Source organism: Neoarius graeffei, chromosome 8 (genome assembly GCF_027579695.1).
Source record: "Neoarius graeffei isolate fNeoGra1 chromosome 8, fNeoGra1.pri, whole genome shotgun sequence".
Classification (NCBI taxonomy): Eukaryota; Metazoa; Chordata; class Actinopteri; order Siluriformes; family Ariidae; genus Neoarius; species Neoarius graeffei.
The window spans coordinates 9,928,905-9,956,540 of NC_083576.1; the positions used below are offsets into that span (position 1 = coordinate 9,928,905).

Consider the following 27,636-nt stretch of genomic DNA (forward strand, 5'->3'; position numbering starts at 1 on the left):
ATGAAGTGAAAATGGTAAATAATATGAGAAAATAATCCTGTTTTGATAACCGTCCTCAACAGAAAGGAAGTATCGTACAGCCTTTGTGTTGGTATAATAATAATAATAATAATAAATAAAAACATAGACAGATAGAAAGGAAGAACTGTATGAAAGCGAGAGATGCACTGTACAAGAGAAAAAGTGAAATAATCTCCCTAAAAATAATTATAGTAGTAAAAGAGCCATTCAAAAAAAAAAATCAGAGACTGAACTGGAAAAGGAAAAAAACTAACAGTGAAGCGGAGCGCTATAAAGATATGTAAAGAATGTGGGTGAAGGTGAGAAAATAAGAGGAGGGAATGAAAGGGGGGAAAAGTCAGGAACAAACTTTTGTTGGGACAAGTTTGATCGTATACGGTGGTTTAACACGTAAGCCAAATCCAGGCGATGCGAGCGGTAAGATGGCGGCCAGATGGCTTCCGTCTGACGAGCCTATGAGCGCTCCAGATTTTATATAGAGCTCAGTGATTGATAAACAGAGAGGTGGCTTTTTTTTTTTTATAATCCTCCCCAATTTCCTGTCCTGCTCTGAGCTCAGACACGTTCATACAACTGGAGCATCAGATCAACAGTGAAAACTTCAGCCACGTGGAACCATTTTACAGATTAGATAAATGATTTGTAAAAGGATTATAGTGAAAATGTACTTTAAGAAAAAAAAAAGACTCAAGCCCTTAGTGCTGATTTGTTAAAGGTGGCGTATAATAACGAATGTCAGAGAGGAAAGGTGAGATGGACTTCGAGGGGCCAAAATTTACAACTTGGAAGATCTAAACGCTGAAATCTGGAGGCAGGAATCAAACCCGAAGTTGGACATACGAGTCAAATCTTTGGACAAATCTTTTTTGAGGCCTATGTAATTTTTTTTTTTAACTGACAGATTTGTTTCACTTAATAGATTCACATGCACTTTGGCTGTTTTCATTGCATATATAAAACCTTCACTGAAAAAAAAATGCTCGATAAATAAAATAAATAAAAATAAATATTAATATTAATATTAAATATTAATAATATATTAATAATATAAATAATAAATATTAATATAAATTAAAAAAATTTAATTTTTTTTCCTTCAAATTGTTTTCAGTATTTGGTTGAAATCTTACATTGTAACTTAATATCAATAAAAAATGTCCTTTTTCCCCCCAAAGACAAAAATTAACATTTACACGAAGTAAAAATATTATTTATTATCAACTCTATACACTTTTTTTTTCTTTCACTTTTTTCATTTTGGAAAATCCTAATATTTACTCTCGCATCTAAGTATTATTATTTCTTATTATTATTTTACATTTGAATGAACTAATAAAAATGTTCAAATTTGACAATTTTTCTCTAACTTTTTTTCTCTCAAGCTAAATTTCTGATTTCTCAAGTTTATTTCTAATTATACCTTAATAAATGTATTTTCTTTATTCACAAGCCAAATCGTTATTTAGTGTTGGTCAGTATAACAGCATTTTTTGCTTTGCTTAAGTTATCATAATACACTTAAGATTGATATTTCATTGCAAGGGTGTGCAAACTTTTGGATCCTCATGATCTGTAGCAGTGAAGACAATCTTAATGCTACAGTGCTTTGTGCAGACTGGGTTCTGTTGTTGTTGTTGTTGTTGTTAATGTGTTTACTTTATGTTTTGCCAGAATGGTTGATTTTGCGCCTCGTTTTTTATTTCATATTATTTCTGTGCCTAAAAAAATCCGAAAGGAAACCAGGCCTCTCACGTCCTCGGGGATGATTTTGTTTCTCAGGATGTTTATAATAGAGTTATGTTTCATTGTTTATGTTTCATCCCAACCCCAAGAGCCGACACGTGGTGTTAAATTTAATGCCTCTGCATCATCTGTCACGTCGTACACATCCAACACACGGCCAGTCTCGCTGTTCTGTCCTCGTTTGGTGCCTGATTATTGCCACGGGACAAACCGAAAGAGGAAAGTCTGCCACTGGATTATTGTCACTTTGTGTTTTAAGGAACTTTGCTTGTATGATGTGGTTTTTTGTTTTGTTTTAACAGATGGATGGAATAAAGCTCTCTCCATTTCACATACACTTATTGTGATTGCTCGACTCCTCAATCCTCAAATCAATTACTCACTCACAATAAACCACAACGTCTGAGACGCTACTGGCTTTAAATATTATTTTAATTTTACAGTCTGCCACGTTTAGAGTTAACACCGTTTCCTCACGGCAACAAGGTTCCGGGTTCGAACCTCACAGCTGACAAGGGCCTTTCTATGTCGAGTTTGCATGTTCTACCCGTGTCTGCGTGGGTTTCTTCCCACTTCAAAGACATGCAGATTCAGTAAAAATGGTTCTCATCTCATCATCTGTAGCCGCTTTATCCTGTTCTACAGGGTCACAGGCAAGCTGGAGCCTATCCCAGCTGACTACGGGCGAAAGGCAGGGTACACCCTGGACAAGTCGCCAGGTCATCACAGGGCTGACACATAGACACAGACAACCATTCACACTCACATTCACACCTACGGTCAATTTAGAGTCACCAGTTAACCTAACCTGCATGTCTTTGGACTGTGGGGGAAACCGGAGCACCCGGAGGAAACCCACGCGGACACGGGGAGAACATGCAAACTCCGCACAGAAAGGCCCTCACCGGCCACGGGGCTCGAACCCGGACCTTCTTGCTGTGAGGCGACAGCGCTAACCACTACACCACCGTGCCGCCTGTGTCGATATAATAAAAAGAAAATCATACATTGGCTGGAAGATATGAAGTTTATCTTCTCGTGTTGAAAAACTCGCATTTTTCATACAAAATACATCATGGTGACATGAGTGACGTTTCAAGAATATTGCCTGGCTTTTTTTTTTTGAAAACGGTCAATGGTAGGCAGATATTTACCATTATCAACTTACAGAAAGTTCCATATGGGCTTTCATTTCACACCATGACCTTGAAAGGTCAAACTCAAGGTCATGGGTTTTCATAGGAAAATAACCTGACAGCTGACGATTGAGAAATATTACCGTTATCAACATTTAGGTATAAAATAAGTGCCGCCGTGCGAGGTTTGTTTTACCTGGCAACACTTGAAAGTAGAATTTAGATAATCTGATTTATTTATTGATTGATTTATTTTTGTAATTAATGAGAGAGACATGTCATCAGCAAGGTGAAACATATTTAAACACATGATGGTGACGCTCTAATCACATTCTCATGTAGTCAGTCAGTGATCTGGCATTTAACCCGGTTTATTTTTACTGAAATTATCCTCCGTTTTCTAAAACGTACAAAAGATTTTTCTTATTTGAATATCTGAATATATTCTTAATGATATTTACTTAATAAAAAGATCCATTCCAGGCCACTATAGTTATTTTAAAAACCATAGACCTAAAAATACAGGCCTTATTTCAGATTGTTGTATTCCAGAGTGGTGCAAAAGTTTCTACCCCCCTGGAAAAAGGTGCATTTTTAACTTCTGGAAATTAATTTGTGGAACCCCTTCCAAAAAAAAAAAAAAAGTGGGTTGTGGGGGGACACAAACTTTTGCTCTCAGCAAAACAAAGTTATTTTAATTATGAGAGCAGCAGCTACTAGTGCATCTAAAAAAATTAGAATATTATGAAAAAATTCAATATTTTCCATCAGTTATTTAAGAAAGTGAAAATGTTGTATATTATAGACTCATTACACAAACTAAAATGTTTCAAGCATTTTTCTATTTTAATCAGTATGGCATACAGTACAAAAAAACATCTCAAAATATTAGAATATTTCATTTCGAGTTTGAGTAAAACAGTATGAACACAGTGTATCTCTCGGTCTAGTTCAGTACACACAACCACAATCATGGGGAAGACTGCTGACTTGACTGTTGTCCAGAAGATGATCGCTGACGCCCTCCACAAGGAGGGTAAGCCACAAAAGGTCATTGCTGAAAAGGGCGGCTGGAAAAGGTGCACAAGCAACAGGGATGGCCGCAGTCTTGAGAGGATTGTCAAGAAAAGTTGATTCAAGAACTTGGGAGAGCTTCACAAGGAGTGGACTGAGGCTGGTGTCAGTGTATCAAGACCCATCACGAACAGACATCTTCAAGAAAGGGGATACAACTTTCGCATTCCTAATATCAAGCTACTCCTGAGCCAGAGACAATGTCAGAAGTGTCTTATCTGGGCTAAGGAGAGAAGGAAATGGACTATTGCTCAGTGGTCCAAAGTCCTCTTTTCAGATGAAAGTACATTTTGCATTTGATTTGGAAATCACGGTTCTAGAGTCTGGAGGAAGAGTGGAGAGGCACAGAATCCAAGGTGTTTGAAGCCCAGTGTGAAGTTTCCACAGTCTGTGATGATTTGGGGTGCCATGTCATCTGCTGGTGTTGGTCCACTGTATTTTATCAAGTCCAAAGTCAACACAGCCATCTACCAGGAGATTTTAGAGCACTTCATGCTTCCATCTGCTGACGAGCTTTTTGGAGATGCTGATTTCCTTTTCCAGCAGGACTTAGCACCTACCCACAGTGCCAAAACTACTACCAAATGGTTTGCTGACCATGAGATTACTGTGTTTGATTGGCCAGCCAACTTGCCTGACCTGAACCCCATAGAGAATCTATGGGGTATTGTCAAGAGGAAGATGAGAAACACCCGACCCAAAAATACAGATACGCTGAAGGCCACTCTCAAAGCAACCTGGGCTTCAATAACACCTCAGCAGTGCCACAGACTGATCACCTCCATGCCACACCGCATTGATACAGTAATTCATGGTAAAGGAGCCCCAACCAAGTATTGAGTGTATAAATGAATATACTTTTCAGAAGTTGGACATTTCTGTATTGTAAATCCTTTTTTTGATTGATCTTAGGGAATATTCTAATAATTTGAGATACTGGATTTCTGATTTTCATGAGCTATAAGCCATAATCATCAAAATTAAAACAAAAAAGGCTTTAAATATTTCACTTTACATGTAATGAATATAGAATATATGAAAGTTTACCTTTTTGAATTAAATTATGAAAAAAAGGAACTTTTTCATGGTATTCTAATTTTTTGAGATGCACTACAGTAGTACAATTATCGACACCTTAATCTTTTGGCTGTTGAGAAAGTATTTTCTACTTTCTCAACAGCCAAAAGATTAAGGTGTCGATAATTGTACTACTGTAGTGCATCTCAAAAAATTAGAATACCATGAAAAAGTTCCTTTTTTCAGGATATTTTTTCAGGACTTTCAGGATATAAATTGTGCATGAATAATTACTCAAATGTCCACTGGGGGAAAAAAAAAAAAGAGTCGATTCCTGATTACAGTGGTGCTTGAAAGTTTGTGAACCTTTAGGAATTTTCTATATTTCTGCATAAATATGACCTAAAACATCATCAGATTTTCATACAAGTCCTAAAAGTAGATAAAGAGAACCCAGTTAAACAAATGAGACAAAAATATTATACTTGGTCATTTATTTATTGAGGAAAATGATCCAATATTACATATCTATGAGGGTCAAAAGTATGTGAACCTCTAGGATTAGCAGTTAATTTGAAGGTGAAATTAGAGTCAGGTGTTTTCAATCAATGGGATGACAATCAGGTGTGAGTGGGCACCCTGTTTTATTTAAAGAACAGGGATCTATCAAAGTCTGATCTTCACAACACACATTTGTGGAAGTGTATCATGGCACGAACAAAGGAGATTTCTGAGGACCTCCGAAAAAATGTTGTTGATGCTCATCAGGCTGGAAAAGGTTACAAAACCATCTCTAAAGAGTTTGGACTCCACCAATCCACAGTCAGACAGATTGTGTACAAATAGAGGAAACTCAAGACCATTGTTACCCTCCCCAGGAGTGGTCGACCAACAAAGATCACTCCAAGAGCAAGGCGTGTAATAGTCGGCGAGGTCACAAAGGACCCCAGGGTAACTTCTAAGCAACTGAAGGCCTCTCTCACATTGGCTAATGTTAATGTTCATGAGTCCACCATCAGGAGAACACTGAACAACAATGGTGTGCATGGCAGGATTGCAAGGAGAAAGCCACTGCTCTCCAAAAAGAACATTGCTGCTCATCTGCAGTTTGCTAAAGATCATGTGGACAAGTCAGAAGGCTATTGGAAAAATGTTTTGTGGACGGATGAGACCAAAATAAAACATTTTGGTTTAAATGAGAAGCATTATATGTTTGGAGAAAGGAAAACACTGCATTCCAGCATAAGAACCTTATCCTACCTGTGAAACATGGTGGTGGTGGTATCATGGTTTGGGCCTGTTTTGCTGCATCTGGGCCAGGACGGCTTGCCATCATTGATGGAACAATGAATTCTGAATTATACCAGCGAATTCTAAAGGAAAATGTCAGGACATCTGTCCATGAACTGAATCTCAAGAGAAGGTGGGTCATGCAGCAAGACAACGACCCTCAGCACACAAGTCGTTCTACCAAAGAATGGTTAAAGAAGAATAAAGTTAATGTTTTGGAATGGCCAAGTCAAAGTCCTGACCTTAATCCAATCGAAATGTTGTGGAAGGACCTGAAGCAAGCAGTTCATGTGAGGAAACCCACCAACATCCCAGAGTTGAAGCTGTTCTGTACAGAGGAATGGGCTAAAATTCCTCCAAGCCGGTGTGCAGGACTGATCAACAGTTACCGCAAACGTTTAGTTGCAGTTATTGCTGCACAAGGGGGTCACACCAGATACTGAAAGCAAAGGTTCACATACTTTTGCCACTCACAGATATGTAATATTGGATCATTTTCCTCAATAAATAAATGACCAAGTATAATATTTTGGTCTCATTTGCTTAACTGAGTTCTCTTTATCAACTTGTAGGACTTGTGTGGAAATCTGATGATGTTTTAGGTCATATTTATACAGAAATATAGAAAATTCTAAAGGGTTCACAAACTTTCAAGCACCACTGTATTTAGCGTATCAGATCACGTGACACCGTTCCACAATTATCGACATCCAGATCATTATTTATTAAAAAAAAAAAATTTAATTTAAAAGGGTATGTGGTATTAAGTTAACAAAACAGTTATTTAAAATTTGTTTTACATATTTAGTACAAAATATCTTTTATAGAAAATATCGATGCTTACGTAAATGAAGTAATTCTAATGTTTGTAAACAAATGAACTGATAAATGTTGAACCCGTGCCAGAAAATCTTTTATTTATTGTTTTTATTTTCGTAGATCACATTTTGTTAATCATTCACCGTTGTTTGTATTAATTTCTAGTTTTGTCGTTTACCAATAAATGTCAACAGGCAATCGACATTGTAACCACGTGAACATCCAGGTCAAAGGTTGTGTGTCATTCCTCGAACCAAAACTTCATGTTTTTACATCTAAAGATCGCTACTGATATTGTAATAGATGTTTTAAACTGAAAAAAAAAAAATTCTGAATGGAAGAGAAAAATCTGAATATTTCAAGCATGTAATTTTTTATATTCTAGGAATTTAATTCTGGTCTAATTCTATTTATTGCACTCGGATTCCAAATACTCTACAAAACATTCCATTCTGTTATGAATCAGAAAAAAATAATTTATATATTAAAAAAAAAAATCACAGCACTTTTTTTTTTTTTTAAAGTACTTCAGCTTCAATGTTACACAAAGATCGATCCGTAACAGTTGTAAAATGTCACTTAATTCCACAGGGTGTTGATAATGGTGGACCCTGGTGAAAGTGATCACGATTATCGACACCTCACGTGATTCCCAAACGCGCGTTTAGATACAAACTAGCGGCTGTCGAATGAAAGCGTAAGAAACAAAATAGGCTTTGACAAGGAGATCATGAAATATCGGTGAATTTGATGAATAAAAACATGTCCATGATCTTTCCACCATGCTCACCTGCGATGATGATGATAGCGTCTGGGATTTCCTCAAATTGCTGATCGTGCTGAAAAAAAATTCCATTTCACCTTTGTAAAATTGTTTACTGGTAAATCTGAAAAGGTGTCGATAATTATGGACTGTTGATAATTGTAGCCGCCGCTCTATATTTATATACACAAATTTGGCGTAAGGGTGAAAACTTGGCGTGAGGGCGCTGAGAAAACATCCAGAATGTTCCAATAAGAAAAAGTCTTCATAGCTCAAAGCTGTTCATCCAAGTCAAAACTATTTATTAAAAATTACTTCATTTTACAATATATACACAGGCATTTCCTGATATAAATTACATAAATTAAAATTATTTTTTAAAAAAACAAACAAACAAAAAAACATTGCATACAGTAAAATGGCACTTAAGAATTTCAGTCAGGACAAGGAAATCTATGGAACTGGACTCAGAAGCTTCACGTTCCTCTCTTCAGGACCCGGAAATACCGGAGAGACTTCTGCTCAAAATTCACTGAGACTGAATGGCACACAGTGTTTACAGGTGAGTGCACACTCAGAAGTGCACACTTCAGTGCCTATGCGAATCTGCTATAAGGAGGAAGCGTAGAGAGTTCCTGTTCCCGTTCAGGACAGCGCTCCGTAAAGGACACGGGCGAGTTAAACACCCGCTCGTCTCCACCTGCACGACAGACAGCAGCGTCTCATCACGGAAATATTTTTTATCTTTAACATCATTAAACACATCCAAGATTGTTTTGTAATAATAATGACTTAACTTTATTGAATGCAAAAGCAATCAAATAATAATAAAAAAAATCTATATAGTACTTAATTTTAGTTAGATGTTTTATTTTAATAATAAATAATTATTTAATACAATTTATTTAAAAAAAAAAAAAGCTAGACCACCTTTCAGATTTTTCAAGTGTAGGTCCTAAAAAGAATTTTCCCCGACACCCAATTATTTTGTTTAGTGGACCGAAAGCTACTGAATTCGAATCACAGACTTCCAAATATTATTACTTTTTTCTTTTTAAATCGAACAATTAATGAATTTATCTCCACATGGCCCTAAATTCTCTTATTTTTTCCTGCTTCACCATGACCCAATTCTAGATACTACGTCATTGGGCTTTCCCCGTTCGTGCAAGGTATTGTGGGATACAGATTTGAAACAGGAGAGAAAAAAACAAAAACAAAAACGGAGGACGCGAGTGTGCGAATGAAACGTGAAAGACCGACGACAGTAACGGAAAGAAAGCGAGAAGAAAAGACGTTATGTTATATACAAAGGAAATGAAACGCAGGAAATATCAAACTAATAAATATCGGCGGTCAGCGAGCACCTCGGTGTGATCAGCTGTTCGTTTAGCGACAGAATGATGGAACTGTCAGTGAGCGCTCAAAGGTAAACCTGTAGATGGCAGTAATGCAACACTCAGTGCGTTTACATGCACATAGAGAAAATCGAATTTCTGCCATAGCTCGACTGAAATCAAAGTTCTAAATGCCATGGAAACACCTTAGCTCGGCTGAAATCGAACCGAACTGGATTTCTCGTAATCGAGCTACGCGACCTAGATTATGTGATTGTAGCCGAGCTACTTAGTGCATGTAAACCCTATCGAGCTACGTAGTCGAGCTACTTACTTCAGCACTGCCCCTTCCGGAAGTGACGAGTCCACAAGCGGGAAACACAACAGCCTCGGTCGGCATGACAACAGTAGTAGAAACGTGCACTTCTGGAGCAATGAGGAGACAGAGTTCATGCTCATTCAGCTTAAGGAGTTGAATATATACATCTCGATGTTGCTGTCCTCGTCGTCGTTCTTCTTGTGAACACGGAACTGATAACCTTGTTTATACTCTTGAATAGCTCTTCTTCATGACGACAACCGGAAGTGTACCAACACGATGGGGCGTGTAGCGCCACCTGTGGCTCGGGTGCACAATGTACCTCACACAATAGCTCGATTTCCTTGTGTGCGTGTAGGATTGGATTTCTCTGGCACCCCTGCTGGGACCCTTAGCTCGATTACCGACAGCAGCTCGATTTGGATGTGCATGTAAATGCACTGAGTGTGGATGCCAGCTGCTGTAAAATCCTAAAGATGAAGGTAAACCTGCGCATGCGCACACACGGACTTCCTCTGTCTGCTTGACTGCATGAAGCGAGCGATTTCATGCACATTATTTGCTTTAATCCCCTCAAATTAAATAACCTCCCAGCCACAGAACGGCCTGATATTTTGTGAGATATTACAGAAATAAACATATATCACAATGACCACATTTCAGACGGAACTAAATTTCACTGATTTTATGAAATCGAAAGGCCGTCTAGCTTTAAGTATTTTATTTGCTTTCTACGTTTTTGTTAATTGTCTTACATATTGCTTTTCAATAAAACATCTTCTGTATTAAACTGTATGACTACTCACTTTATGTTCCTAAAGGAGAACTGAAGGCAAATTTATCATCAAAATTCTCTCTCACATTTTATTAAATATCGGAATGCATTTTTGATCGCCATTTTGTCGCTGCTATAGCAAGTTATGAGTGTTAGAAATATGCTCTGTAATATATCAGTCCATATGTAAAAGCAATGGCCGTAAACGAGATTCGTCGAGACCTGTGCGAGACATCGTAGGACGGAAGTAAAACGTACAGCGGAAATCAAAAGTGACCGACATCTGCCAACGTCGTCAAAAGACGCGCACGCCCTCTTTCGAATGCTGATGTAATCAAGCTGGAAGTTTTGTTTGTTTTGGTAGAAATCAGGAAAGTTTGAAAAAAGTAGGCAATAATCATCATTTAAACTCGTTTTTGTGCAATACTTCGTTTGGAAAACAGTTTTCAAAATGGTGGCACTGACACCTGGCTGACACTTCACGTTTCGAAGTCTCGCACAAGTCTCGCGAAGATCACGCAGATAAGCGACGCCTGCCGTGGACCAAACGAACTAAATTCAACACGGCTAAAAACCGAATAGGCCGATAAGTATAATATTTAATTGCAATTAGTTGTCAATACGAGTCACGATATAAGGTTACTAAAACCGAAAACGTAACTGAATAACACGTTAATTAAGAAATAAAGCAAGTTTAACAATGACTTCAGTTCTCCTTAAAGTCCCCCCCCCCAACCACACACATGCACGCACACCTCACCATGCCATGAACAGACCAGTTCAGCTGAAGCGCTCGGATCATTCTGAGGAACGAGAGTCTCCTATTAAAAAAAACCACACACACACACACACACACACACACACACACACACACACACTTTAGTGGTTGCATCTTTCTAGAAAGCTCCCTGAATGAACTCCGGCATGTAATGACTTAAATATCATACACAACTCCTATCCAAGACCGCCCTTTCCCCACCTTGATATAAATCTCTGCATCATTTAATATTTACAGTATTTATTTATATATTTACACTCCATTTGACCTGAAATTGCCATCTCAGATCATTGAACGCTGCAGCTACATTAAAATACATCCGAATAACAACACTCAGAAACTCGCCAAGTCCGCCAGCTGACCTTCAGTCCAAATTATTCTGAAAGTTCAGTTTATTGAAAATATATTGCATGTAATTAAATCTCAGTAATTCAATATGTAAGGCAAATGTTGGGTAATACAGAGCTCTCTAACATACCAGAATATTTACATGTTATAAGACCAGCAATTCCATCCAGTTATCAAGCAAATGGAAAACATTTACAGGTAAAATATTTTTCTTGTCCAGCAGCTCAGTCAAAAGAACGTGGATATTGATTGGTAATGGTCGCCTATGCTGAATATTCATCGGAGACGATCACGACTGGCGAGGAGATAGAACCTTATGCTACCAAGGTTTTTTTTCCCCCCATTTTGGACGTAGCTTCAGTAATGAAGCTTTCTGGCTTTAAAAAAAAGACAAGACCAGATAGAACCTTAGCTAGTTAGTTAGCTAACTCCAAGCCAACTAAGTGACCGGTGAAGAACATTGATTATCTCATTACAGGGTCACCTTGTCCAAGGGTGGGATATATTAAGCAGCAAGAGAACACTCAGTTCTTGAAGTTGATGTGTTGGAAGCAGGAAAAATGGGCAAATGTAAGGATCTGAGTGACTTTTTTTTTTAAACAAGGGCCAAATTGCGATGGCTAGACGACCAGGTCTGAGCATCTCCAAAATGGTACATCTTGTGGAGTGTTCCTGGTATGCAGTGGTTAGTAGCTACTAAAAGTGCTCCAAGGATCCAAAGGACAACCGGTGAACCGGTGACAGGGTCATGGGTGTCGAAGGTTCATTGATTCAGATAAGGCATGAAGGCTCGCCCATATGGATCAATCCCGCAGAAGAGCTCCTGTAGCACAAACTGCTGAAAAAGTTAATGCTGACACCTTTCTGTTTTAGCCAGCATTAACTTTTCAGTGTATACAGTGGGGCAAAAAAAGTATTTAGTCAGTCACCAATTGTGCAAGTTCTCCCACTTAAAAAGATGAGAGAGGCCTGTAATTTTCATCATAGGTACACCTCAACTATGAGAGACAGAATGAGGAAAAAAAAATCCAGAAAATCACATTGTCTGATTTTTAAAGAATTTATTTGCAAATTATGGTGGAAAATAAGTATTTGGTCAATAACAAAAAGTTCATCTCAATACTTTGTTATATACCCTTTGTTGGCAATGACAGAGGTCAAACGTTTTCTGTAAGTCTTCACAAGGTTTTCACACACTGTTGCTGGTATTTTGGCCCATTCCTCCATGCAGATCTCCTCTAGAGCAGTGATGTTTTGGGGCTGTCGCTGGGCAACACGGACTTTCAACTCCCTCCAAAGATTTTCTATGGGGTTGAGATCTGGAGACTGGCTAGGCCACTCTAGGACCTTGAAATGCTTCTTACGAAGCCACTCCTTCGTTGCCTGGGCGGCGTGTTTGGGATCATTGTCATGCTGAAAGACCCAGCCACGTTTCATCTTCAATGCCCTTGCTGATGGAAGGAGGTTTTCACTCAAAATCTCACGATACATGGCCCCATTCATTCTTTCCTTTACACGGATCAGTCGTCCTGGTCCCTTTGCAGAAAAACAGCCCCAAAGCATGATGCTTCCACCCCCATGCTTCACAGTAGGTATGGTGTTCTTTGGATGCAACTCAGCATTCTTTCTCCAAACACGACAAGCTGAGTTTTTACCAAAAAGTTATATTTTGGTTTCATCTGACCATATGACATTCTCGCAATCCTCTTCTGGATCATCCAAATGCTCTCTAGCAAACTTCAGACGGGCCTGGACATGTACTGGCTTAAGCAGGGGGACACATCTGGCACTGCAGGATTTGAGTCCCTGGCGGCGTAGTGCGTTACTGATGGTAGCCTTTGCTACTTTGGTCCCAGCTCTCTGCAGGTCATTCACTAGGTCCCCCCGTGTGGTTCTGGGATTTTTGCTCACCGTTCTTGTGATCATTTTGACCCCACGGGGTGAGATCTTGCGTGGAGCCCCAGATCGAGGGAGATTATCAGTGGTCTTGTATGTCTTCCATTTTCTAATAATTGCTCCCACAGTTGATTTCTTCACACCAAGCTGCTTACCTATTGCAGATTCAGTCTTCCCAGCCTGGTGCAGGTCTACAATTTAGTTTCTGGTGTCCTTTGACAGCTCTTTGGTCTTGGCCATAGTGGAGTTTGGAGTGTGACTGTTTGAGGTTGTGGACAGGTGTCTTTTATACTGATAACGAGTTCAAACAGGTGCCATTAATACAGGTAACGAGTGGAGGACAGAGGAGCCTCTTAAAGAAGAAGTTACAGGTCTGTGAGAGCCAGAAATCTTGCTTGTTTGTAGGTGAACAAATACTTATTTTACTGAGGAATTTACCAATTAATTCATTACAAATCCTACAATGTGATTTCCTGGATTCTTTCCCCCCATTCTGTCTCTCATAGTTGAAGTGTACCTATGATGAAAATTACAGGCCTCTCTCATCTTTTTAAGTGGGAGAACTTGCACAATTGGTGGCTGACTAAATACTTTTTTGCCCCACTGTACTTATGTAGTAGAACTCATTTAAAAGGTAAGAAGTGCTCTGTTGTTTACTTCTGATGTGGCCATGTTGATTCGATGTCATGCCGTAAACTGGGAAGAAACTTGTAGTTAAGGAGACTACTTTGAGTTGCCGAGTAGGAATTTCAAGTTGAAGGGGTGTTTATTTTGGCTTTTATTGGTTGGAGGTTGGGAATTCCAAGTTACAAGCTTGAGTGGAGTGAAGCACAGCACAGGGACACAGATTTCACAGACAGACATCAGAGACGATTCATCAAACTATCCAACACTCGCACGCTAAAGCTCACTGAACAAGGGGTCATTCCATGTCAATTCACACACCCTCCCCAGTGACACCTCTTCAATTTGCCTGATATTTATTTTATTAGTGCCTTATGATGTCAAAAGAAAGAATCCAAAATTTTAGCTTCCTAGCTGGAACGGTTTTTGAATTTTGGCCCTTCAAAGTTTGGGTGCCACGCCCACTTTTGGGGTCCGGGAATTGTACACTTAATTTGCAAGCATTTTTGGAGGCCCATATCTTTTGTTCTAAGGGGAATATAGACCTGTAAATTGCTATGTCTATGTATTCTGGCCCTGTCTATCTGATTCTGCACCTAAAAATAGCACAAGTTTACTAACTTTAGAGATATTAACCCCTTAAAAGTGGATTTTTTTTTTATGACAATTTTTTTTTTTGACATTTCAGGGGTCCATATCTTGGAAAGTTTTTGTGTTGATAGGGTTTAAACTGATTTATCATCATATTTGGGAACTCTACTGTGTACTTAGAGAGTTTCAGGGCACTCAGAGCTTTGGTGGGGGTACAGGAGGGCCCCAAATATGGCTTCGGGACAAAATTACCGTTTGGTACGCCCTACTTCAGGCCATTAGTTGGCCATGTGGGCACATGATGACTGGAATGAGCCTTTAACCCTATCAACAGACACCTTTTATCAAACTTTTAAGCCAATAAAAACTTTGATTATCCAACTCCTTCAATATAAACTAAGCATTTGTATATGGTACTGTTTTTGCATATTTTCTGAAAAATCCTAAGTCCGGAAAGTAGGTCAACTGTTGTTTTGACTGCCTGTTCATGTTTAAGGTAGTAAAAGCACACCCATATAGTGATTTTAATCTATGGGAAGATTATTTATACCCAATACCCCATTAGTTATATTGACAATTACAAGGGATAAACCCTTTCCCGGCTGTTTCACAATGCTGTTTTTTTTTTTTTTTTTTTTTACATTTGACACCTTTCCCTGTATCCAACCAAACTCTGACCACGATACACTTAATAGTCAAATGCATCTTTCAAACAGGAAAGGGAAAGATGCAAACAAGGGGATGATCCCAAGAAAAACATCCTGGTTGCTTTACTACATTTGTTCTGACATCCGATCTGGAAGTTAAACCGAGACTCATCAGGTTTTTTTTTTTCAAGAAAAGGGGAAGGGGCCCCTAGCCACTCATGTGGGGAACATTAGCATATCAATTAGTATTTCCCCTTTTTACTAATTGATATGCTAATTTTCCCCACATGAGTGGCTAGGGGCCCCTTCCCCTTTTCTTGAAAAAAAAAAAAAAACCTGATGAGTCTCGGTTTAACTTCCAGATCGGATGTCAGAACAAATGTAGTAAAGCAACCAGGATGTTTTTCTTGGGATCATCCCCTTGTTTGCATCTTTCCCTTTCCTGTTTGAAAGATGCATTTGACTATTAAGTGTATCGTGGTCAGAGTTTGGTTGGATACAGGGAAAGGTGTCAAATGTAAAAAAAAAAAAAAAAAACCGGCATCGTGAAACAGCCGGGAAAGGGTTTATCCCTTGTAATTGTCAATATAACTAATGGGGTATTGGGTATAAATAATCTTCCCATAGATTAAAATCACTATATGGGTGTGCTTTTACTACCTTAAACATGAACAGGCAGTCAAAACAACAGTTGACCTACTTTCCGGACTTAGGATTTTTCAGAAAATATGCAAAAACAGTACCATATACAAATGCTTATTTTATATTGAAGGAGTTGGATAATCAAAGTTTTTATTGGCTTAAAAGTTTGATAAAAGGTGTCTGTTGATAGGGTTAAAGGCTCATTCCAGTCATCATGTGCCCACATGGCCAACTAATGGCCTGAAGTAGGGCGTACCAAATGGTAATTTTGTCCCGAAGCCATATTTGGGGCCCTCCTGTACCCCCACCAAAGCTCTGAGTGCCCTGAAACTCTAAGTACACAGTAGAGTTCCCAAATATGATGATAAATCAGTTTAAACCCTATCAACACAAAAACTTTCCAAGATATGGACCCCTGAAATGTCAAAAAAAAAAAACTGTCATTAAAAAAAATCCACTTTTAAGGGGTTAATCTCTCTAAAGTTAGTAAACTTGTGCTATTTTTAGGTGCAGAATCAGATAGACAGGGCCAGAATATATAGATATAGCAATTTACAGGTCTATATTCCCCTTAGAACAAAAGATATGGGCCTCCAAAAATGCTTGCAAATTAAGTGTACAATTCCCGGACCCCAAAAGTGGGCGTGGCACCCAAACTTTGAAGGGCCATAACTCAAAAAACGTTCGAGCTAGGAAGCTAAAATTTTGGATTCTTTCATTTGACATCATAAGGCACTAAGAAAATTAAAATAAGGCAAATTGAAGAGGTGTCACTGGGGAGGTTTTGGCCATTTGTGTGAATTGACATGGAATGACCCCAAGTGAAGAAACCTCTTCAAGGTTCTCCAATGTGCTTTAAAACACGGTCTTTCCTGGACAACCGAAAGTCTTAGATATTATGCGTGTGTGTGCTCACCATGCCTGTGACTGAATCATAGCAGCCACAGAGCGGCAGACTGCGGCACCCCATGTACGCGATGAGGGAGGAGAAGATGATCGAGCAGACTCCCGCCAACACCATGGTGCTGTTCGCTCCCTTCACCATGCGGCTCAGGACAAACTTCTGCACAACACACACACACACACACACACCACAGAAGACACTCAATACAGCTCTTGCTCTCGGGGAGTTAATAAACAAGAGTATCTGTAACATTACAGAAACCGGGGCAGATTCGTTCTACACAGAATCCACAAGGCAGAGTTGCAGGGAAGGCTGTACCACTTCAGTGATGTGATTGGGGTGGAAAAGTTCATCGTCTTCCTCTCCGTAGCTGAGCGTCACACCGGCGTAAATTAATATGATCACAGTGGCGACGTGAGAGATGACCGATGAAACGATCATGATGTTAACCTGGAGGAACGGATACAACAACAACAACGTTTTTTAAAATTTTTTTTTAGAAAAGATTCCCCAGTCATAGCATTAAAGGGATACTCGGGCATTTTTCAAGCTAATTTCTATCTACGTATTTTGTACTGCACGTATGTGTGTAATTACTACAGCCAAAATAAAACACACTTCCCTTTACTACGAAACAAAACCCCACCAAAACACAAATCAATTAGTTTACTCGAAAGTCACTTACAATAAAAGGGCAGCTGATCTTCAGCATTTCAAACACATTACTATGTTAATACGATTTCTGTTAGAGAAATATATTTAAATGTAGTTTTATCCATCTTTCCAACACATTAAAAAAGTAATTCCAGGATCGGACACGTTCCTAAAAGGTGTGCGGTATCCATACATCACTAGACGGAAACTGTAGCGCCCCCATGTGTGTGTGTACTGACCTAACAGTTTATAACTATACACTGCTACAAAGTCTTCCCTCTGAAAATGCAAACACATTTGCAGGAGGACGAGATTAGTTTATATAGATAAGCTATTTTAAAAAAATTAAATAAAATTAATAAGTTTACCAACTGCCCCAACAAGTGCCCTTAGACTGCTATTGACTTTCTCAGACCTAAGAAACATTAACGTTTCCGTCTGCGGTAATCACAAATACGATGCTGTATGCTACAGACGTAATGGGTAGAGATATCTTATTTAAAAAAGAAACGCCTCTGGAGTATTCCTTTAACAAGAAAAGACAACATTAAATTCAACTGGTTAAGACGGAGAGTTCAACATGATGAACATTCACAGCAAGACACTGCTAGCCTAGTAAACTAGACCCACCTGCCTAGCGGCCAAAAATATTTTTGCCTAGCAAATGGGTCTAGCCTCGCACCATATAAACAAAAACACCCTGGGCATCAAATCGTGCCCGCCAATCACAACGCAAGGTTTTTGTTTGGATTCTTTGGGCGGGCTTTTGCAGGAGTGACGACAAAGCTGCGCGACGCTGGAGAAAGCACAGCAGGAAAGATGGCTACGGCTAGTGAACAGCGCGCGTTTGACTCCGCTTTGGAATCAGTTTTAGAAGAATTAGACTTGGAGTTTTCGTTGAAACATGAGCAGGAAGAGGCTCTCCGCTCATTCCTTTTCAAGAAGGACGTTTTCGCTGTTTTGCCGACCGGCTATGGCAAAAGTCTGATCTACCAGCTGGCTCCGCTCGTAGCCAAAAGGATGGGGCTAGTTTGTGCAGTACGAAGAATTAATAAACAGCTTTGAAACATTACTTTTTGATTGTTTCTTATTTTCCCGTTATTTTAAATTTAAGGGACATTATTTCACCAAACACCACTAAATAAAAACTCTCAAAAACAGTTTAAGCAAACCCTTGAAAAACACTTGAAAAAAAAAAGTGTATGTTAAGTATGTGGTACAGACTCCAAACTTGTGGTCATTATCTCCAAACTTCTTAATATCTAGAACCTGTTTATTAATTAATACGCATTTTGAAAAATTATTTATTTCAAGGCCTCCCCCACTGCTTTCTGTCGCTCTGACTACGTCACAGTCACTGTTGCGCTGATTGGTCAGAGCGTTGGCCTATACGCACAGAGACAGTTTGAAAGACAGCGGTTTGTTCCTCCTACCTGCTTCGGAAATGTCTACGGATCGAGGCCAGACTAAATATTCACATTTAGTCTGGCTTGCCAGGCTAAGACACTGCAGGTATTTATTTTATTTTAGCATGTACAGTAAAACATGTTTCAAGTTTTTGTCCACTACGCCGCATTACGTTGATAAAGCTCCACCCACTTAGTCACATCATACTGTATACACTCACTGGCCACTTTAATAGGAACTTCTTGTTGATTCTAAGATCCCTGTTCTTGGCTGCAGGAGTGGAACCCAGTGTGGTCTTCTGTTGCATGCTGAGATGCTTTTCTGCTCACCACGGTTGTAAAGAGTGATTATATGAGTTACTATGTCCTTCCTGGTTAAAAAAAAAAAAAAGCTCGAACCAATCTGTCCATTTTCCTCTGACCTCTCTGATCAATAAGGCTTTTGTTTTCCACCCACAGAACTGTCGCCCACTCACTCGATGTTTTTCGCACCATTCTTTTGTGAGACTGCTGTGTGTGAAAACCCCAGGACGAGATCAGCAGTTTCTGAAATACTCAAACCAACAACCATGGCACAGTGAATGAACGGATGGATGGATGGATGGATGGATGGATGGATGGTCACTTCACTGTGAGATCGCAATTTTCCCCATTCGGATGTTTGAACATCGTGAACGTTAACCGAAGCTCTTGATTTGTATCTGTATGACTTTTTTTTTTTAATGCACCGGGTGATTAGAGACCTGCATAAAGCAGCAGGTGTATGCTGGGGTGTTTCTAATAAGGTGGGCTGGGGAGTGGATATCCAAACGCATTTTCCTCCAAATTCTTTTTTCCTTTTTGTTCAGAAGCAAAAATGTGAGTTTCTAGATAACCTGCATTCATGAAATGTTCATTCTTACCCCTATTTAGTATTAGAATATTAAAGAGGGTTTTTCAAATGGTGTTGATAACCTTTGGAGTTAAGAAATTATATTAACGGCATTAATTAGCACAAAAAAAAAAAAAAAACCCACCACAACCCAGCAGGATAGTATTTTTTCTTGATTAAATAAATGACATTCCAACAAACTCTTGCATAAATACTTTCCTTAGATACTGCAACAGTATTTTAATTCTCACATCATTCAAAGACGAGATTTTATTTTTCTATAAAGTATGCAAGTTTAATTAGATGAAGCCTCATTTGCATATTCAAATAAAAATGTACATGAGGCATGAAGGGGGGATAAAAAAAAAGCCACTGGCAAAAACATTGTGATATCAGTTGTTTTAAACAAAATGACCCGATTCACCTGCAATGTTTTGTCTGAAAGAGGAAAAGTGGAAAACCCAACATGCCCAGAATGAGAACGATCCAAATCTGAGAGTGACTCACCAGCGTGGGGTTTTTCTTTTGCGAGGCAAAAAGTGCAAGCACCCCAGGGATGGCCATGATCTGTGAGAACAATAAAGCAGCACAGGTACTAAGTCCCGCAAAAAAAGCAGACACATCCTGTTAATGATTCATAATGCAGGATGTGATGTAATGGAGAGTACAGGACTCATTAACAACGTGATCCAGTCAATTCTGCTCACCAGTCCAGCCCACAGAGGAGCTCTGGTTTTACAGAGAGTCGTGTCCACACGGAAAGCCGCATCTATAAATCCACATACGACACACAGACTGGCGCAGGCCACCTGCAGAACCCCCCACAGCACTGCCAGCTTCTGGTTCAGGATGAAGTACCTGTAGCGATCCATGCTCATGGGTCTAAGGAAAGGGGGGGGAAAAAAAAAACCCACACAGATCTAATGACAAGATAAAACATTATTAAAACATCTATGTTTATAGTCAAGAAAGGAGCACATTACAAAACTGGTAAGAGATCACTTTTAAGACCAAAAAATAAAAATAAAAACCCAACCTCTGCTAGTGCTTTTCATACACACTCACCTAGCCGAATACGGACCCTTTACGAGGACATTTTCACCCATTAAAAAAAAAAACAATTTTGAACACAATATGACTAATATTTTCTGTCCTCCGTAACCACCTACGGGACAGAATAACTATACAAAAACTGAACAGATCAATCTTAAATATATATTTACTTTGAAAAAAATATCTTCAATTTCACGTCACAATTTATGATCTATGGACGAGAAAAAGTCACCACATTATTGTGCTTTTGTTTTCAAACCAAAACGCAGTGGAATAATCGATGGCACTGAAAATGGTGACTCATGACTTAGCAGAGAGGCTTCTGGGAAACATGAGCTGGCTCTTTTAAGAAAACAAACATTCATTAGGTACAATCTGTGTAGAACCAATCTATCAAGAACTAGATCACTTGGTAGAGCGTAAACATATATCCGGCAAGCTACGCATTATCAACATTTTAAAAGAAAATAATTATACATCAATTGAACCTAGGATAATACTAAAGCTGTACACCAAATTTCATCCAAATCCGTTCACTACTTTTTGAGTTACGTTGGAAACAGAAATTATACAATTTTTATATATATTCTGGATCCACGTACATATCTGGATTTACATCAAAATCTAATCAATGGTTCCTTGACCCATGAGTCACTTTTCCTCAACATTTCATTAAGATCCATTCACTAATTTTTGAGGTACGTTCAAAACAAACAAAAACAAAAAGGCAAAAACATAACCTCCTCCAATAAAAGTTGGCAAAGATAAATGTCAAGAGTCTGTCGATTCATGCTACATTAAAATAAAAAAAAAAAGACAAAATCAGTGGATGATTGATACATCTCATTATCTCTAGCTGCTTTATCCTGTTCTACAGGGTCGCAGGCAAGCTGGAGCCTATCCCAGCTGACTACGGGTGAAAGGCGGGGTACACCCTGGACAAGTCGCCAGGTCATCACAGGGCTGACACAGACAACCATTCACACCTACGGTCAATTTAGAGCAGTGGTTTTCAAAGTGGGGGCCGCCAGGGGGCGCTAGGGGGGCCTCAGAAAGTTGGAGGGACGATAAAAAAATTGCGGAAAAAATCTCATCTCATTATCTCTAGCCGCTTTATCCTTCTACAGGGTCACAGGCAAGCTGGAGCCTATCCCAACTGACTATGGGCGAAAGGTGGGGTACACCCTGGACAAGTCGCCAGGTCATCACAGGGCTGACACATAGACACAGACAACCATTCACACTCACATTCACACCTACGCTCAATTTAGAGTCACCAGTTAACCTAACCTGCATGTCTTTGGACTGTGGGGGAAACCGGAGCACCCGGAGGAAACCCACGCGGACATGGGAAGAACATGCAAACTCCACACAGAAAGGCCCTCGCCAGCCCCGGGGCTCGAACCCGGACCTTCTTGCTGTGAGGCGACAGCGCTAACCACTACACCACCGTGCTGCCCGCGGAAAAAATATACTTTTTTAAAATAATTATTATTAAATATATTGTAATTAGTTTTTTAATCATTATTATAAAATATAATTATTAATAATAATACATCATATCGAAACGTTGTTTGCCATGCTCATCTCTCCGATTGCCTGTGACGTTGCGGTTTGCGCCATTTATTAAGCTGCTTTGCTCCTCAAGCTAGCGTATTGCTAGCGCAAAATGGACAGGTTTTTGAAGAAGAGACCGAAGGAACAAACCAACAGCCCTGCTGTGGAGGACACTGCTGCGAAAAAACCTAAGAAGTCCTGGCCAACTAAAATCCGAAAATATGAGGCAGCATACATTAAGCATGGCTTTACAGCCATACAGAAAAATGGCCATGATTGCCCAAAATGCGTCCTCTGTCTGGAGACCCTGTCAAACGAGTGCTTAAAACCTTCGAAACTTCAGCGTCACTTGGTACAAAAACATCCAACAGATGCCGAAAAAACAGTAGATTTCTTCAGACGCAAAGAAGAGCATTTGGTCAGGCAACCTGCTGCATTCACCCAGCAAGCTACTGTCCCCGAGCGGGCCCTGAAGGCATCATTTTTAGCCTCATACCACATTGCTCGTGCTAAAAAACCTCACTCAATTGCAGAAGATTTGATTTTACCAGCCACCAAAGACATTGTCCGAGAATTGCTTGGTGAGGATGCTGCCAAAAAAAAAAAAAAAATCGATGCTGTCCCACTCTCTGATAACACCGTGAGCCGACGGATTGGTGACATGGCTCAAGACGTATCTGCTCAGCTGTTGGAGCAGGTGAGAGCCAGTGAATGCTTCGCACTTCAGCTGGATGAGAGCACAGATTTATCCAATGAGGCCCAACTGCTTGTGTACATCAGATTTATTTCACAGAAAAGATTTGTGGAGGAAATACTATTTTGTAAAACACTTGAAAGAAGAACTACTGGGAAAGACATTTTTCAAGTTTTGGATGATTACATCGAGTTTAACGGATTGGACTGGACCCGTTGTGTGTGGGGGTGTTCGGACGGAGCCGCGGTAATGACCGGGAAGATCAGTGGCGTGACCGCTCTCATTAAGCAGAAGGCCCCGCATGTAGTGGCCACACACTGCATGCTCCATCGCGAGGCACTGGTCGCAAAAAGGATGGATAACGAGTTGAATCAGGTACTACAGGAGGTTATACAGTTTATTGTTCAGTGCGAAAATATTTGTGTTCAAAACATGTTAGTTAATAATATTCTTATGCTCAACAAATGTAACAATTATTGACTATTGAATAAAAGTAAGAGAAAACATTCTAAAAGTTGATGTTCCTTTACATATTTTGTAGCATTGTCTGTAGGTTTGCAAAGGGGGTCCCCGGCCAGAAGCTAATGCTGTTTGGGGGGCCTTGGCATGGAATCCCTGATTTAGAGTCACCAGTTAACCTAACCTGCATGTCTTTGGACTGTGGGGGAAACCGGAGCACCCGGAGGAAACCCACGCGGACAACATGCAAACTCCGTACAGAAAGGCCCTCACCGGCCACAGGGATCGAACCCGGACCTTCTTGCTGTGAGGCGACAGCGCTAACCACTACACCACCGTGCCGCCATGATTGATACATTCTGTAAAAAATATATACTATATTTTATACACTGCATTAAAAAAATAGATGAGAGGCATCTTAAGAATTTAGTTACTTCTTCCTCAATGTATTGCCTTTTAGTTATCTCACAGTTTTTGTTTCCAAGAAGGATTAAGGGTTAAATAGATGTTCTTACACACCAAGGAGCTGCTGAAGAAGGCGCAGCAGAGACTGTACTTTCTGAGAATCCTCAGAAAGAACAGTCTCCCCAAAAAAATCTGCTCCGGGCCTTCTACCACTGTTCCATAGAGTGTGCGCTCACGTACGGACTGTGTGTGGTACGTCAGCTGCACATCCTCAGAGAAGAAGGTGCTCCACAGGGTCGTTAGGGCAGCAGAGGAAACCATAAGCTGCCCCCTCCCCACCCTGGAGCAGATTTACACCTCCACATGCCGCACGAAAGCAACGGACATTTCAAAAGACTCTTCATGCCCCGGTCATTGTCTCTTCCAGCTTTTGCCATCAGGCAAGAGATACAGAGCGACGAAAACCAGGACAAACCACCTAAAAAACAGTTTTTATCCCAAAGTAATCATGGCTTTAAACTCAAATGTGGAATAGAACTATTCTTGGCCAATGTGCAATATATGGGTGCATATTTCTTCTCATCAGTGCAATGTGTACATACAGAACCAAAACAATTCTGTTCGTACTATTTTAAGTGCAATCCGTGTACATATGGAACCATACAATAGTTTTCTGTTTATACCATTTTACCAGTGCAACTCTGTATACTTTACTATTTATTATTATACTTTATTTGTTCTCCACCCTTTTTTCTTTCTATAACTCAGAATGAGTCAACAGCACCTTCAATTTCGTTGTACCTTTGGAAAAGTGACAAAGTCTTCTCTCTCTCTCTCATATATGAGTGATTCCACGCTTTTGGGTACTGAAATGGGGACATGAACTTATTCACCTAAAACCATTTCTTTTTTTACCATCAGGTCACAAAACATGTAATCTTTAATGAATATGTTAAAAGATAACTTTAATTTTCTGAGATGTAATAAAAACATATTTATATGCCAAAGTCAACCCTATGAGTTCCAAAATGATGTCTGTTACATTACTTCTGTTACGATTGTCCATCTCGTGTCTGTTACAAATTAATTACAATCATAGGCGGTTTTAAACGGGGGCCAGGGGGGGCCAGTGCCCCTGTAAAATTGCTCCTGGCCCCTGTTGTGGCCCCTGTGCTGAACAGATAATAAAATTTATTAATTTCGACATGCGCTGGCTCAAAGATCGGAACTGACATGACGGAGTGTTCTACACGGACTCCTTAAAGCGCTACACGCACACTGTTACCTGCAGCAGAAAGACCAGCAGCAGCACGAATTGTAAACTTCGGATGTGAGAGATAACAGCTGCAGCCCTGCAAGGACTAGGCTACTGCAAAGAGGCGAAGGTAAGGAAAATTATTCAATTTTGTAACGTCAGTGTTTGCACATATCCGTGTTTTACTGTTGTTGTTCACTACAATAATAAATCCGTTTTATTGCGCTTTCTTAAAAGTGCGTTGGACAGCAATAAGTAGCCTAACTTAATATTTTTGGGAAATGGGTAAAATAACCGACAGTGTTTAACCTGCTTGTAAAACTTGAATGGCCTTGTGATATGTAGAGGCTACGTTCCTCTCTGTTTACTTTTTAGTATAGGCCTACTGTAGGCTGTCATCATGAAAAGGAGCAAGAAGGACATTATGTCCTTTTTTGCCCCTGTTGGCAAAAAGCAACATAGAGAGAGTAAGGAAGATGAAGATTATGAAAGAGGAGAGAGAGCCAGAGGTGGAGAGAGAGCCAGAGGTGGTGGTTGGAGAGGTGGAAAGTGAGGCATCTGAAAGGCAATCTGAGAGTGAAGACATTCAGGATCAGATTGAGGGACAGAATGAGGGACAACCCAACGAGTCATTGGGACAACCAGATTCACCATGCATATCAAGTACAGCACCATCAGGTTTGTGATGTTGAACAAATGTGTGTGTGTGAGCAGTGTCGGCCTACAATTCATATAGCCTAACCTGAAAGTGTGAAGTCTGAATAATAATTAATAAATATAAAATAAAAATAGATATAATAATATATTAATAAATTAATAATGATAAATAAATGAATAATGATAAATAAATGTTGTTCTCAGTCGCACTCTCATATTTACTGTATTCATCTTTCTCCAGATATCAGCAAGTGCTTGGACGACACTCCAGTGCAGCCACGTCTGAAGAAAAGGTTCATTGTATGCAAAAATAGAAATCTTATTTTACAAAAAAGAGAAACATGGTTTTAAGATTTATTGAGCACAATTTATTTTATGTTTAGGCTATTGAGACAGAATGTTTATCTCATTGTATTTATGCTCAATGTATGTTGTTTTGGTTTTAAATAAACTAAACAAAACATTTTGAACACTTAAATATTGCCATGTTTTGTCCTTATATGTGCCCCCCTGAAAAAACACTGGCCCCACCTCGGCCCCCCTAGTAATTTTGGTCTAGAACCGCCACTGATTACAATCTAGCTATATACCATGTTAATCTTATTGAAAGAATGTGTATGTTTATTCTACTACACATGTTTATTAGTTATATTTGCTAAAACATCACCTTCCTATGTTTCAAAAAGTAATTCTACATTGTTAAAATTGAGAATCTATATGTCCACAATAGGCGGCACGGTGTTGTAGTGGTTAGCGCTGTCACCTCACAGCAAGAAGGTCCGGGTTCGAGCCCCGTGGCCGGCGAGGGCCTTTCTGTGTGGAGTTTGCATGTTCTCCCCGTGTCCGCGTGGGTTTCCTCCGGGTGCTCCGGTTTCCCCCACAGTCCAAAGACATGCAGGTTAGGTTAACTGGTGACTCTAAATTGAGCGTAGGTGTGAATGTGAGTGTGAATGGTTGTCTGTGTCTATGTGTCAGCCCTGTGATGACCTGGCGACTTGTCCAGGGTGTACCCCGCCTTTCACCCGTAGTCAGCTGGGATAGGCTCCAGCTTGCCTGCGACCCTGTAGAACAGGATAAAGCGGCTAGAGATAATGAGATGAGATGTCCACAATACTTCTGTTACGTTCTGACTTTGGCATATAAACATGTTTTTATTACATCTCAGAAAATTAAAGTTATCTTTTAACATATCATTCATTAAAGATTACATGTTTTGTGACCTGATGGTAAAAAAAGAAATGGTTTTAGGTGAATTTTTAAAAAATAAGTTCATGTCCCCATTTCAGTACCCATAAGCGTGGAATCACTCATATATATATACACACACACACACACACACACACACACATTCTCTCCATCTCTATTTTATATATATATATATATATATATATATATATATATATATATATATATATATATACACATACACTAATGATAGAATTTAAACATTATTTATCACCACATTCTTATCTTTCGCGTGTAGTTTTGGTGTAATGCGCTAAATAGAGGCGAAATTATATTCAATAATAATAATAATAATAATAATAATAAACACTTCGAATAGCAAAACAACAACGTTACCGTTTCCCTTCACTTCCGGCGTCTCTCCCTCCTGGACACCTCATAACTTCCGGATTTGAAGTCCAGCGCGTGCCACTTCACCTGCAGGCCGCGCAGGTGCGGCAAACAAGCCACGCCCCCTTCCCCTGTTGACCAGCTGTCAGAGTGGGCGGGGACAGACTGAAAATAAATTAGCATTCGGGCTAATTGTGGCTTCTGCCTTCAGAAATAATGGAAATAAATGTTTCTCTGTTAAAAATACGGTAAAATAGTAGCAGTAAACAGTAATAAATGAAGTAAAGTCATTATTTAGTGTGAAGACGCTTTTCTTTAAAAAAAAA

General features: G+C 39.5%; 1 protein-coding gene across 1 annotated transcript; it reads right to left on the reverse strand.

The window, feature by feature from the left end:
• Positions 1-8,262: 8,262 nt before the first annotated feature.
• Positions 8,263-27,368, reverse strand: zgc:113425 (uncharacterized protein LOC541425 homolog). The gene is made up of 7 exons (XM_060926834.1): positions 27,317-27,368; positions 20,363-20,537; positions 20,163-20,222; positions 17,043-17,174; positions 16,737-16,883; positions 11,055-11,115; positions 8,263-8,563 (listed from the first exon to the last, which is right to left on the reverse strand). Exons 1-7 carry the CDS (start codon positions 27,358-27,360, stop codon positions 8,460-8,462), a joined length of 723 nt encoding a protein of 240 aa, XP_060782817.1. The 5' UTR covers positions 27,361-27,368; the 3' UTR covers positions 8,263-8,459.
• Between the last annotated feature and the right edge of the window lie 268 nt (positions 27,369-27,636).